The sequence below is a fragment of the Capricornis sumatraensis genome, chromosome 1, assembly GCF_032405125.1.
Source record: "Capricornis sumatraensis isolate serow.1 chromosome 1, serow.2, whole genome shotgun sequence".
Taxonomy (NCBI): Eukaryota; Metazoa; Chordata; class Mammalia; order Artiodactyla; family Bovidae; genus Capricornis; species Capricornis sumatraensis.
Window position 1 is genome coordinate 19,154,446 of NC_091069.1, and position 14,382 is coordinate 19,168,827.

The 14,382-nt window shown below is 45.9% G+C and overlaps 1 protein-coding gene across 1 annotated transcript in view; it reads left to right on the forward strand.

Annotated features, from left to right (window-relative positions):
• Positions 1 to 14,382, forward strand: part of GRHL1 (grainyhead like transcription factor 1) — a 47,747-nt gene that overhangs the window by 19,197 nt on the left and 14,168 nt on the right. The window contains exon 9 of the mRNA XM_068977693.1: positions 12,326 to 12,484. Coding sequence (XP_068833794.1) covers positions 12,326 to 12,484 — 159 coding nt within the window. The remainder of the gene's footprint in view (positions 1 to 12,325; positions 12,485 to 14,382) is intronic.

A 14,382-nucleotide genomic window follows, 5' to 3' on the forward strand; every position in this document is an offset into this window, starting at 1 on the left:
AGGTTTCTCTTTTTAGAGCGAGGGTTGTTGGGCTTGGGCTGGAAGCGTTTCACATGTTACCCTAGTGTCTGGGCAGGAGGTCGGCCCCGTGGTGAGACCGAATGCGCCAATTCCTGGTGGGCCTCCCGAACCTGCAGGTGCTAAAAGCGCACGTTCATTGCCGCACACGTCTGCGGGTGAGGGCCAGGCCGTGATGGTTTTGGTTGGACGAGGGAGGCACTTGGCAGCTGAAGAAAGCCTCAGTTTGGTAGTGAAACCTGCATCTTGTGAAACGGGTTTGAGACACTGTGTCAGCCTCTATGAAAAAGTGCTGTCACTTAAACTTGTTTTTCAGTCTTTCTGGAGTGGGGCAGGTCAGAGTTTCCCCCTCCCTCCACCCTGCCGTGGTCACAAAGCAATGAGCTGTCTCTCAAGCTTTCTTCTCTGACGCTTTGTCACCTTAACCCGCCTGCTCCTGGGTCCTTCCTGGAAATTCCATCTCAAGTGGTTTTCTGAGTCTGTCATCTCAGCCAGAGAGGGTTGACTCTACCCGGACATTATTAGTCATAACTGAATTTGCCTGGAATAGAGATTTGGGGACAGTGTAGGACTTGGGAGTTAAGGTTTTCTTTTTTTTTTTTTTTAACAAGGCTTGTGTGAGACTCCAAATCTAGTAGTAAAAATAAGTGGACTCTATATTAATTACCCAGTTAAGCACTTTTTTTTTTAGCTTTTTTAAAAAAAGTTCCAGCGTCTCATTTGAAATTTTGACTGGAAGTCAGCTTGCTGGCCAAGCCTACCCTTGTGACCGTCTGCTCCCGGTCCTATACTCTGTACTAGAGATGCTGGCAAGTGGTCTGTGTTTGGCTTGCTTCGCACCTGCATCCAGATCTTCGCATTTCAAACAATCATTCTGTTTATTTGGGACAACAGGTGCCAAGCCTCTGTATCTGCCAAGTGTCCTTAAGTTCACCAGGCCCTGCCTGTAGGACGTGACAGAGGGAAGACGGCCCGCCGGTGCCTCCAGGAAGCTTTTCTCTCTCCCCTTCTCTTTCTTTGTCTTTGGGACTTCTCCCGGCTCTCTGCAATCTGTTGCAGAGACCAAAGCTGACATGTGGGTGGCGTGGGAAGGCAGCGCTGTGGCCGCAGTTGGGGCGATGACTAGACCCTTGTGTTGTCTTTGGGGAGACGCCCCACGTTGCTGGCAGAAGATTGCAAGTCGGTGCTTTGCTCTCTCCACACCCCTCCCCTCGCCACCCAGCCTTCCTGTTCTTTCTCTCCTCTCCTGATGGCCGTCTGATCGTCTAAGAAAGAACGCACGCACACGCTGGTCGCCCGTTTGAAGGCTCTTGTTTCATGCCGATGTTAATTCTATAGTGGGACTTTTTACTCCCAGCGTGTCATCAGAATAGTGGGGAGGTGTGACTTTCCTGGGATTAGCCGATGAGTCAGTGGTGGAGCTGGACTCTGCGTCTCCGTCCTGACTCAGCCTCTGATACCTTCTGGGGTGTAATTAATTAATTAGGCCTGCGCATCGGGAGTAAGCAGGGGAGCGGCTAGGCTCCTGCAGAACTGAGATAATCAGAGGTGGTTGGTTTGGGTCCTCCCCCCACAGCTGTGGGAGAGGGAATGTTGAAGATTAGGTGTCTGCTGTAGAGTACTCAGTAGATGTTCCTGTCTGATTAGGCTTGGACCTTGATTCCTTCATTTAAACCGTTTCCTACTCCATTGGTTTCAGCTGGCATAACTTCCCTATACACATATTGGAAAAATGGGGATTTTGTTATCTTGAAGTAGTGCTATTAGATTTGGGGTGAGAATAAACGTATGCTGTTGATCTCACGTTGTAATTTAATTTGTCAGGAGGTTTCTAACTAAGAAAAGCGACTTAGAAATATTTTCAAGTGATTTTTTTTCTTTTGACTGATGTGGGAATGAGTTAAATGAAAGCTTGTTCTAGGATTCCTGCTTTCAACTTAGCAGATCAGTTACATCCCAGGAACGAGATTATGAATGTGATCTCTTTGACTAAGTTGAGTTTAATACTAGAATGAGTTAAAGCAGTAATGACTCCCAGAGGCAGCTGGGACAATACCCACGAGGGCTGCCACTGCCTACCGGGGCCGAGGCATCAGCTAAGTCTCGTGAGTTACAGGAAGTCACCTGGAAATTGGGCGTAGAAGCCCTGTTTGATTTGGAATATTGGAACCTTTGATTTCATGCCTCCTGATCAGAAAAGATCCTTCTGCTCGCAGCCCCTTGAGGGTCACTCTTTCCCCTGTTTTCTGCTGCAACACAGTTTTTCCACTAGGAACTTCTTCAGGCTTTCTGTGTTCATTGTGTCGTTGTGATTTCAAGAGCACAGATTTGTGCAGAAGGCGTAGGTCCTGGCTCTGGCTTGGTCACCTGTGTCCCGTGTATCTTTTACTGCCTGACTCTCCAGAGCCTGAGCCACAACTGGACGCTGTGTCTCTCTTGAGTTAAGGTGTTGAGTAGCCAGATTCTGAGCCAGGTGATGCTCACGTTCAAGGTAAACGTTTCTGGGGAGCGCAACAAGAAGTGCATTCTTGGAATATAAAACATTTTTTGGTTATCAGCTTTCTGAAGCATCTTCCACAGTTAAATCAGCCCATTTTTCTTTTTTTCTTTTCCTTCTTCTATTAGATCTCTTCTCTTTTCTTGCTTGTATTTACCAGGCAGTTAGAACTCCCTCGAATTGTCTGAATGTGCACTTAATTCACAGTGACCCACCTGGAATTCTGATCAGGCATGCTCTCAGCTGTGCAGGCTGATGCTTTTCGAAAATCCTTGTTGTGTACAGTCTTAACTTCCAAGATGAAAGCACCATTCTCCCCTGACAAATTGTTTCTGTCATTATCGATCCCTTTAACTCATTTCTAATACCCTTCCAGGAAATGCTATGCAAGGTAGTTAATTGTTGCTACTGTGTGGACGGTATGTTCCGTTCATTCAGCACATTATTCATTGTGCTTTTCTCTCTAGGATCACTCTGAGGGAGTGAAAAACAGTATAAGCAGAAAGCCTGTCCTCAAAAGAGGGGACACTTTCTATGTGATGTACAGGTCATAGTGAGGTTTAAAAAATGCTCCCAAGGTTTCCAGGTTAAGGGGGTCCCTTCAGCTAAGGGAGGCAAAGACTTTATGGAAGAGACGGCACCGGGCACTGTGCTTTGAGAGATGGCGGCTGCAGAGTGTTTTTGCAAAGGCCGTCTGATGGGACCTTTCTTCTCCCTTATTCCTGCCCCCAGAGTAGCTCCTGTGAATTTCAGAGGCACCTGCAACAGCTCAGTCTGCAGAAGTGCTCTGATGTATTGTAGCATGGGAAACAGCACCAGGACTTAGCTGCTACGATGCTCGAATCTTGTAAGAAAGTCGTAGACGTTACCACACTGTCCGTATGACAGGAAGCTATGTAAACGCTTCTGTGGGGAGCTAGGTAAACGTTTCTGGGGAGCGCAACAAGGAGAAGTGCATTCTTGGGATATAAAACATTTTTTGGTTATCAGCTTTCTGAAGCATCTTCCACAGTTAAATCAGACCATTTTTCTTTTTTTCTTTTCCTTCTTCTATTAGATCTCTTCTCTTTTCTTGCTTGTATTTACCAGGCAGTTAGAACTCCCTCGAACTGTCTGAGTGTGCACTTAATTCACAGTGACCCACATGGAATTCTGATCAGGCATGCTCTGATGTGCTCCCCACATACGTTTACCATGTGAAGGGATAACATGCCTAATTATCACATCCCACTGTTAGGTACCTGCAGTTGCTGTAGAGGAAAGATGTCACTGTACATAATACTTTAAAGTGTAAAAGTAAATCAGTACAGTAGACAGTCACCTCATGGCTCACTTTGTGGCCTTACCTCTGCCCTAGAACTTACCATATCTGTCCCTCTCTGTGTATCAGTGAGCCTCGAAATTCCATAATCTTTTTCCAGATTGAGGGGTATATGTAGTCAGTTGTTCATTTTACAGTTAACTATATCCAGTGTGTATGAAAAACTGCTTGATGTCCTGGATTCTAAAGATGACCTCAGTGTTCACATGTGCTTGGAAAAAAGATGTGAAGTGAATAACCTGTGAACTTGGGCAGCAAGATAACCTAACCTCGAAAAAGTCTCATCTGTGCACTGGGGGCAGAAGAGAGCCAGTTTCAGAGGTTGTTTTGAGGGCCAAAGGGTCAGGTACATTGTCAGAATACAGCAAATGAAACTCACATACAGCAGCATGCAGTTTTGTTTGGCTGGACTTTAGGAATCTGGGGGTCATCCATTCAGTGAACGTTTTTTGTTCTTATTGGCCAGGCACTGCCAGGGTGCTTTGGGAATGTAAAGCTGAGTGGAACACGGCCCAGTTCTCCGGAAATTCAGAATTTAGTGGAGAAGGTTGCTGCTCTAGTATGCGCAGTCATAGAAGTAGACAGAAAAGAGTAGAACTTACCTTAGAATAGGGAGATGAGAGAAGGTTCCCTTAGGCGACGCTTGTGTGAGTCCTAAAGAGCAGTTAAGAATGAGCCAAGTGTTCAGAGCCCAGAATGAGCCTGTGACCGTGATGTGAGTGAGTGCAGAGCTCAAATCAGAACCTGACACTCAAGGTGAGTGAGGGGTGGGGTGAGGAGGTGAGTCCAGACCCTGAAGGCCCTGTCCTGCCCGAGTGAGGACCTACCCTGTAAGCAAGCTGTCTCAAATCCTTGGGGTCTATGGACCGAGGAGATCAGGGTTGGAGTTTCTTTGCATTTTCAACTCAGTGATAAGACTTTTTAAATTCACAGGTATACTCTGGTGGCCAGCTGCTGCCAGGAGGTTTCCTCGCTAGTGTTTGTGCTTAGGTATTAAGTTAGAGCCAGACACAGGCCAGGTGAGTTCCTGGGGGTGCTGTGTGGTCAAACAGTATGCATTCAGCTGTTTGAATAGAGCAGATATTTCTCAGACTAGGATTGGATATGTTCTTAGGGGGCAAGGAAGAACTTTTTTTTCTCTTTCAAAAAGGATGCATGTGTTATTCACATTTGAGAAACATGCTGTAGGTGCTGGGGATCACGGCTGGACAGGTGGGTTGCATCACAGGCAGCTCTTGACTGATGAGGATTCAGTCTATCACATAGGCAGAGGTGAGCGACTGAGCGCCGTTGAGTAAGAATAGATGATTAAGGTTCTGTATGGTCCCGGTGTTTGGTGGGTGCCTAATGTCAGGGAAGCAGGCTCTCTCTTTTCGTTTCCTGATTTGTGGCCATTTTATTGTTTAGACAGTCCTCTCCTAGGGGTTGGAAGAAAGGTGGGTTAATTATGTAAATTTATATTAGCTTTTTTTTTTTTTTTGGTTGTTTTTGTCTGTTCTGGGGGCAGGGCACTGTTATGTGTATTTAAAGTTTTGTTACGATTTGAAACTTGTTAAATTAAGATTTGGAGGTGGATTTTTTATCTAATGGATTTTTTTAATCTACCTATGGTTTTTCTGTCTCTCATTAACTGTTTTTAGTTCAGCACCAGTTAGGAGAAATGCAAAAAATATACTAAACACCAGGAAAAAAATTTTTTTTAATGGATCACACATAATCCCTGCCATCAAGGGGCTTAGAGCAGCGGTCCCCGGCCTCTTTGGCACCAGGGGCTGGTTCTGCGGAAGACAGGTTTTCCACGGACAGGGTGGGGAGGACGGTTTCGGGATGATTCAGGCACATGAGACTTATTGTGCACGTTCTCTCTATCGTGATTACATCAGCTCCATCTCACATCGTCGGGCAGTAGGGGACCCTTGGCTTGCAGCACTCACAGGGCGACAGAGTCACCAGGGATTCGGTAGAGGTGGTGTGTTCGGTGCTCTTGCCCCTTCCTTTCCCTGACCTAGGGATGGGTGCAGAGGCCCTTGGCCTGAAAAAGGCCACAGGGATGCTACTTAACTACCACATGATAGATACTAATATGGAGCTGTGATTCTCTGGGGGTAGCTAGGGAAATGCATCTCAGAGAAGTCCTTTCAGTTGTTATTAGGTCTTTAGTCATAAGAGAGATGTCAGTAGCGAATGAAATAAAGGTTATCATAAATTGAGAGAGTGAAAGTCACTCAGTCGTGTCCAACTCTTTTTGACCCCATGGACTATACAGTCCATGGAATTCTCCAGGCCAGAATACTGGAGTGGGTAGCCTTTCCCTTCTCCAGGGTATCTTCCCAACCCAGGGGTCGAACCCAGATCTCCTGTATTGCAGGCGGATTCTTTACCAGCTGAGCCCCCAAAATAAGGATCCCCCAAAGTGTGTATAAAAAGTCCTGTGAAGGAGGTGGGACCCAAACAGTGTGGAGCTGGCACACGGAGCCCTTGAGAGCTCAGGTCCGTTCCTTCAGGCTTTCTCTAAGCTCTTCAGTTGTCCCCATCACCGAGGTGACGTCACGCGGCTCAACTCTCACCTCTCACTTATGAGCGTTGCTTTGATACTTTGTCATAATGTAAAAATTAGAGCCCTTGAAATGAAAAGGTTATTCCTTAAAAAAAAAGTTTAATTAAGAAAATTTGATCCAAACTGTCATAAGGGTGGTTCAGAAGGTTCTCAGTGAATCTAAAGGTTCACATTTTGAAATTTTTCTTTCCTCGCATTGAGAAAACCATACTATGAAAGTCAGAGGAAATGATTTTCACCAGTGTAGCAGCAATGTCATTGTCTTATGATAACGTGTAAAATTTCACCAAAATCAGTGGGGAAAAAAATTAAAGCTGTATTATCTGGCTCTCAGTTTTTTTCCTTGTATGTGAAGAATAGTAGGGAGTGAGTATGACTGTTGTGGTAGATTTTTGATAAGAAAAGCCTTTTTGTTTATGAAAATTAACCTAATATATTTAAATTAATCAGTCTCATCACTCAGCTTTTGACTAAACTGCTTATAACTTTTGTAACTTCCACCTTATGAATTCTGATTACTTTGTTAGTGCTTTCTTTCTGTGAATTAGGTAGATAAACAATATTTCTAGAACTTCTCCCTACAAATGAAATTCACTTGTTTCAGCTCACACATCTGACTATTCCCTTTAGACTAGAGAGTCAGTAAGTTTTCTGGAATTATGTCTTGGTTGGTGGTATAGATGATGAAGCCCCCAAAGAGCATGCAAGTTGAGAGTTTATAAAATCTGTTCTCAGCCGTGTTCTCTCCACCTGCTGGAACATGAGCTGCTCACTGTGACTGTCTTCTGAGCACACTGGTTCCGTCTTCCTCCTCTCTTTCTTCCCGTCTGAGGGGTAGCAGTGGGCACAGCAGCTGGCTGGTGAGCTGTATTGTGTGGCTGCCATAATGCTTCCTGGGAAAATCATCGTAAACTAGCTCAGGGTCTGATTGCTTGTTGGTTCTGTGCTTGTCAACATTTGGAATGAAAAAAAAATCTATACAAGTTACTTCTTCGATAATGCAATTCTTTATTCTTTTGTTTTTATTTTCAAACTGAGTTTTGAGGACAAAATTAAATCTTTTGAAAAAGTCTAAGTACATGAAAACAAAATTAGATTTTTTGAAAAGTTCTAAGTTCGTGAATTCTCAGCTAGTAATGAGGAACTGTCTTAGAAAAATGGGCTGGACATTGAAAGAGGAATCTTGCCAAGCATCTTCCACCTGTTTAGCGGGGTTTTGTGTGTGTGTGGTGGGGGGGAGGGTTAGGTTTTTTTTTTCCTCTGGTGATTTTGGATGGGAACATTGATTGCTCATCTTTTGAGTTTATGTTCCAATTATTTGAATAAAATCTAACTTTTCCTCTAAATCAGTGGTAAAGAAATACGAAAGTAGAGTAAGGGTCATTATTTGCGTTCTTAAAGATCTTTACGTCATTCTGAAGAAGGAAGGTTGTGTATCATTCAGCCTACTCTCAGATTTCAGATATAAGACTCTTTAAAGTGTGTGTGTATCTGTGTGTGTCTGTGTACATGCACGCATACTTGTGTTTTATAGAGGAGGATGGATGCATAATAGTTCCTCTTTCTATCTCTTTCCCACCTTCTTTAGCGGATACTGGAGTTTTTCTGTAATCTCATTATAGAAAGTATTTCTCTACACAGTGAGAATGGTCTGAACATTCTGTCTTATCCAGACATGGGTGACTTGGCCTGTTGTCCAAGGTCAAGTCAAGGCCAAGCCGCCAGGTAGAACCAGCCCCTGGGGTTGACGTGGCTGAGGATCAGAACACCCCCGTCTTGTTGCTGCCCCAGGACCCGGGGCAGAGCTCTGTCTTGTGTTGTACATTTGCTGTCTCTCTGTCGAGAAGTGTGTCACCTTCCTAAATAAAGATTCCCGGACACCACGCTTCTCCTTCATGACTTGGTGGAGTCCCCTCGGCAAGCCTGGGCTATGTTGATGGGGGCGGGTGGTCCATGGGAGAGGTCACACTGGTGAGACGTCCCCAGCGCCTGTCTTCTCAGAAGGCCACTTGTGTGCAAAGTGGAAAAGCTGAGTCACAAAAAGGGCCTGACACTTCCTCACTGTTCCCACGTTGTGGTGATGTGAAGATCAGTTACATCCCAGCGGCTTGGAGACTGGCCCTTAGGGCCTGGCCATCCAGCGGCCTATTCTCAAGGCACCACCACCCTTCTCAGCTCACGTGTTGTTTGTGGTGGCGGCTTTAGCACCATCACTGCAGAGCTGGGTGGTCGCATTTGGCCCATGAAGGTGAAAACTCTTTATCAGACACTGCAGAAAAAGTTAGCCCATTCCTGGTTTAGATGAATACTTGAGAACTCCCTCATGTATCTCGGTTGTGTTTATTCACTCCTCTCTCTACATTTTCTTTCTCTTGTTAAAAACCTACGTGCTGAGCATGTGCTGTGTCCCAGCCCCAGGAACAGAAAGGCTGGCCTCTGTCCTCCTTGGGGACGACACCAGCAGTCAGCCTGACACCCCTATCCAGACACACAGCTCATTCCCACTCATCAGCTCCTGTGAAAACCAAACATCACACGAGGAATAAACTTAAGTACAGTCTGACAGACCCCCTTCTCTGGTCTGTTTATCTTCTAAGCTAGGAATTCTTGAGGATTTGCATGACCTTGTTGAATAGTAAGGTTGAGCAGATGCTTTAATCTTTATCTTTCCATTGATTAAATGAACATTATTATTTGATAGGACTGTATCTCTGTAAAAAAATTTTTTTAATATAAAAATGCCTGATGGGATAAATATAAACACGTGTAAGCACATCTGAACTTCTTAAAGAAAGGAAATCATACACTGAAACTTGTTTTACTAACCTCAGAGTTTTGGAGCCAAAGGAGCTCTTTTATGGCTCAAAGTGTGTAACTTCGTAAACAGTTACTTACTTGACAGCAGTGGTTTTCTCTTGGCCAACCACGAGAATGACCAGAGAGGACCTGAAACTGTCCTCAAGCCCAAAACCCACCCCGGGCCACTGGGAGCAGGAACAGCAGGGGCGGCCCGTACAGGCTGACGGCCTGGACTTCCAGGCAAGTCAGGGTGTCCAGTGCTCACACTTCCAGGCAGGCTGATGTTCTGGCCACACTTTGAGAACCACTGTTGCACAAGATTCTTAATTTTATACAAGTAGTTAGTTAGTATGATTGCTTTAAGTGGCAACCTTACATGGTACTCTTTTAAGAGTGTGATATGTAAAAGTTGATTGATCAACATATTACATAAAATTGTTGTTACTAGACTTACAGAGTAGGAATGTAGGGTTCATCATCTTTCAGTATAAATTCCAACCTGGCACTGCAGTTAAAAGTCAGCTAGGGGTGGTCTCAACAACCCTGTGCTTGGCCAGTGGACCCTGGCCCATGTCACAGCACAGTGACAGAGCTGGGACCAAAATTGGATGCTTCGATTTTCAGACCAAAGCCTTTCCTGCTGACCACATCACTGCTTGCTAGGACGTCTGTACGGCATCTTGCCCCCTTGTCAGCCTTTGGTTGAGGCTTAGACACGGCATGCATGTCCCCCTCAGGGCCGGCGTGTCCCCCTCAGGGCTGGCTGTCCCTGGGACTGTCCGGCGTGTTCCCGTGCCGCCCTCGTCTTTCTCCTGCGGGCCTTTAGCCCACTGACTCTGAACTTCGTGTTCCTGGACCAAACACTGCACATGCTGTTCACCTTTTACTGGTATGTCTGCTTGTCTGCAGAGACAAGGTGGCATTTTTTAATGCTGAATTAGGGATGCTGTCCACTCTCTCTGATCCCATGTAGACAACTGCCAGGTTTGGAAAGAGTTGGTGTTAAAAGATTGAAGAACGTATACAAGAAAGTAATCACAAGGGGTCGTGGATGGCAGGGAGAGCGGTGTCTCTCTGAAGGCTCCGTGTTTATACTGACCCTGGGATTTGGCGCCTGCTTACTTCTGCTCTGAATAGAAACTTGATGCTGGGAAGCCAGGGGAGGTTAGGTTTTAGGTTGGATTACCGTGAAATCCTCTTGTAAAGGGAATATCACTTTGGGGCAAAGACTTCCTGGAATTGTGGAGGGTAAAGTGTAGTTTTCCCAGGCAGCTGTTTTTGAGTTAGGAATTGAGCCTTGCGGCCTAGAGTGATAAGAGAAAAGCTTAGATTTTCTACCAAGTTGTAAAATAGAAAATGTGACCGTTTGGTTACTGTATGCGTTCTGTAATTGCATGAACTGTTGTCATTCTGTCTGCGATTCTGTTTGTCCTTCTTTCATCTATTCCATAGGCTAACTTTTTAAGTTGGACTTATAGATTGTACATGAAATGTTTTTTAAGAAAACGTATATGAAAAGGTATAAAGTCAAAGCCTTGAGTTTCTGTCGATCTGTGGATCTGAAATTCACATGTGCTACTTTGCCTGTGTATCTAGATGTATGTATTTAAAAAATTAGAGCAATTTGCTCATATGCTGAAAATTAGGTAAACGGAAAGAAAAAATGATAGGCAAGGTAAGGCAGTACTAGATCAGAAACTGTGCCAAGTATTAAGAAAGATGCCAACAGCTCTGGGAACTCTGCTCAATGTTCTGTGGCAGACTGGATGGGAAGGGGCTTGAGGGAGAGTGGATACGTGGATATGTGTGGCTGAGTCCCTTCGTTCTTCACCTGAAATTGTCGCAACATTGTTAATCAGCTAGACCCCAACACAAAATGAAAAGTTTTTATTAAAAAAGGTGCCAAATGGAGAAAATGGACCTAGGCTACTGAGTATTTACCATGTAGTTTGGGGCTTCCCTGATAGTTCAGTTGGTCAAGAATCTGCCTCCAATGTGGGATACCCCAGTTCAATTCCTAGGTTGGGAAGATCCCCTGAAGGAAAAGGCTACCCACTGCAGTATTCTGGCCTGGAGAATTCCATGGACTGTATGGCCCATGGGGTCTCAGAGTCGGACACAACTGAGCGACTTGCACTCACTCACTAACAGTGCACCAGTGTAGGAGGCCTGTGTTTAGCTGTTAGGGCTGCTGGGTTGTCACCTCATGGACTGGCCATAATCCAGAATAAGGGTCTGGGGCCTTCAAATGTGCCAGGCTGTTTTAAAAACTGTAGTTCCAGTAATACCCACCATGTGGTGCTTATGCATCAGAAATAAATTCTAAAACGACAGCATTGACTGGGAACTCAAACAGCTGTGGACCGGGCATGCTGCTGCTGCTAAGTCGCTTCAGTCGTGTCCGACTCTGTGCGACCCTATAGATGGCAGCCAACCAGGCTCCTCCGTCCCTGGGATTCTCAAGGCAAGAACGCTGGAGTGGGTTGCCATTGCCTTCTCCAATGCATGAAAGTGAAAAGTGAAAGTGAAAGTGAAGTCGTGTCCGACTCTTTGCCTCCATCCATGGGATTTTCCAGGCATGAGGAGGTTAAAATCCAGACTCACAGATACGGGGAGGCGGGTGGGGGGCCCTGAGCATGTTCATGCTTGTGTACAGGATTAACCTGAGTCTCTGTAACAGCCTTCAGTGCCACTTCAGTCGTGTGACTCACTGAGTTCATAAACTCCAGGATGTTGGAAAATAGGTTTTACAGGTTATCCTAGGAGATGGTAGAGACACAAATGCAGCCAGAATCCCCAAAGAGTTTGCAGCAGGCTCTCAAAAAGCTGCAAAGAGCACCTGTGCCTCTTGAAACTTTTAATGATGACATCAAGAAAGACAACCGGCCTCATCCACCTTCCTATTAGGAGGAGAATTGACAGGGATCAGAGCTGTCATTCCTATGACCAAAAGTGATTTTATATTAACCCCTTATTACTTCTTAAAAAAAAAAAATCTTCTTTTAAATGAGAAGACAAGCTCTCGTTTCAAGCATTATCTGAATCATTTCCATGGTGTTAGTATTTTTACCAGCTGTGCAAGAGGTTACTGTCGGTGCCTGTTGCTTACAGAATCTTTTTCTTCCGTTTGCAGGTTTTTATCTCCGTGAACTGCTTGAGCACAGACTTCTCTTCTCAGAAGGGTGTGAAGGGGTTACCTCTGAACATCCAGATTGACACCTACAGCTATAACAACCGCAGCAACAAGCCTGTGCATCGGGCATACTGCCAGATAAAGGTCTTCTGTGACAAGGTAAGGCCATCGACTGGATGTAGACACTTAGAATCTACCCTTCCTCATAGAAAAGACCAGGGCCTTTCTTATACTTAAGTCCAGTAAGGATGTACTTTGAACTGTGGTGTTGGAGAAGTGGTGATGCTTTTGAATTGTGGTGTTGGAGAAGACTCTTGAGAGTCCCTTGGATTGCAAGGAGATCCAACCAGTCCCTCCTAAAGGAAATCAGTCCTGAATATTCATTGGAAGGATTGATGCTGATGCTGAAACTCCAATCCTTTGGCCAGCTGATGGGAAAAACTGACTCATTGGAAAAGACCCTGAAGCTGGAAACGATTGAAGGCAGGAGGAGAACGAGACAACAGAAGATGAGATGGTTGGATGGCATCACCAACTTGATGGACATGAGTTTGAGCAAGCTCCGGGAGTTAGTGATGGATAGGGAAGCCTGGCGTGCTGCAATCCATGGGGTTGCAAAGAGTCGGACACTACTGAGCAACTAATAGAACTGAAGCATATATTGCTGATCACATAATATAGCCGATCTTAAATTAGCAGTCCATGTTTTAGCCATGCAAAATCACATAATTCAGGGGAGAAAACCAATCTCCTTTTGACTGAAAAACCAGAAGGGTTGATAAGCACGTTCTGTCGGGCATGCCTGACAGGGTGGGATGCAGGGACACTGCGCCCAGTCCTGGGTGGGCCCTCAGCTCTCAGGGACCTGTGGGCAGTGGCCTGGAGTTGGAGCTCTTCCTGAGCTCTGTGTCCGAGGACTCCCAGTCTGCGTCGTCACTGGCACAGCTCCCTCCAGGCTTTTTGGCAGGTTGTCCGGCAGCTCACTAAGGCAAGGGAAGGTGAGCTTCAGATTCTTGCTGACAGCAGCAGGTGGATGGGAAGCGAGAGCACGGACCCACATGATGTCAGTGTCATTCCTTTTCTCTGCTGTGACTCCTTGTTTTCTGGAGAAGAGATGGGCACTTTTGCCAGGTGCAGTGCTCAGCTGGATTAAATCCAGAAAGAAGCTGGCAGGCCCTGGTGCCATGGGGATTGAAGACAGTGGTGTCCTCCAGAATGGGGCAGAACTGTCCACTGAACTAAGATTGAAGATGACTCTGACTTTTCCTACTCAGAAATACCGGGTTGTATTTTTTTTTCTTGCTAGTCTCCTCTTTTCATCCTGTTTGAACCTCTGTGTTATGAAGATTTTTTTAGAAGGTGCTAAGAACCCGGAAGGGAATTTGCCATCAGAGGCCTGGTGTCCTGACTTGTGGTTTGGGTGCACGGAGCACTGTGTCGGCTCCAGGGGCTGAGCCTGAGACCTTCCAGGTCCAAAGGGCAGGTCCAGTGATGTTTATCAAGTACCTGTCATGTGCCTCGTCATGTTGTATCAGTTGTATTAGTCTTCTGTTGTTGCTGTTGACAAATGACTACAAACTTAGTGGCTCGAAATGACACGCATCTGTCATCTTCCAGTTCTGTAGGTCAGGGAGTCTGACCCAAGTCTTACTGGACAAAAGTCAAGGTGGCAGAAGCCTGATTCCGTCTGGAGTCTCTCGTGGAGAACCCGTTCCCCTGCCTTTCCGCTGTCTAGGGCTGCCCACAACCTTGGCTCGTGGCTGCGCCCGCCTTGAGAGCCATCCTGCCCCCTCCTCCTCCGGCTCTTCCGTTGTGTGGACACTTGTGACTCTGCCTATCTTGCAGTCAGCCCAGCCTCCTCCTCTTGCTGTGGAAGCGACGGAGGCCCAGGCTCTGGGCATCAGACGTGGGCATCTCTTAGGGCCCTCATTCCTCCTCCGTTCCCCCTGCCTGCCCCCCACTTTCTCACATGCTGCATCTTAACCAGTGGTAAGTCACATCTGCTCTGGAGCAGAGGTCTCTGACCCCGACTCAGATTTCCTTTGTTCACGCCACAT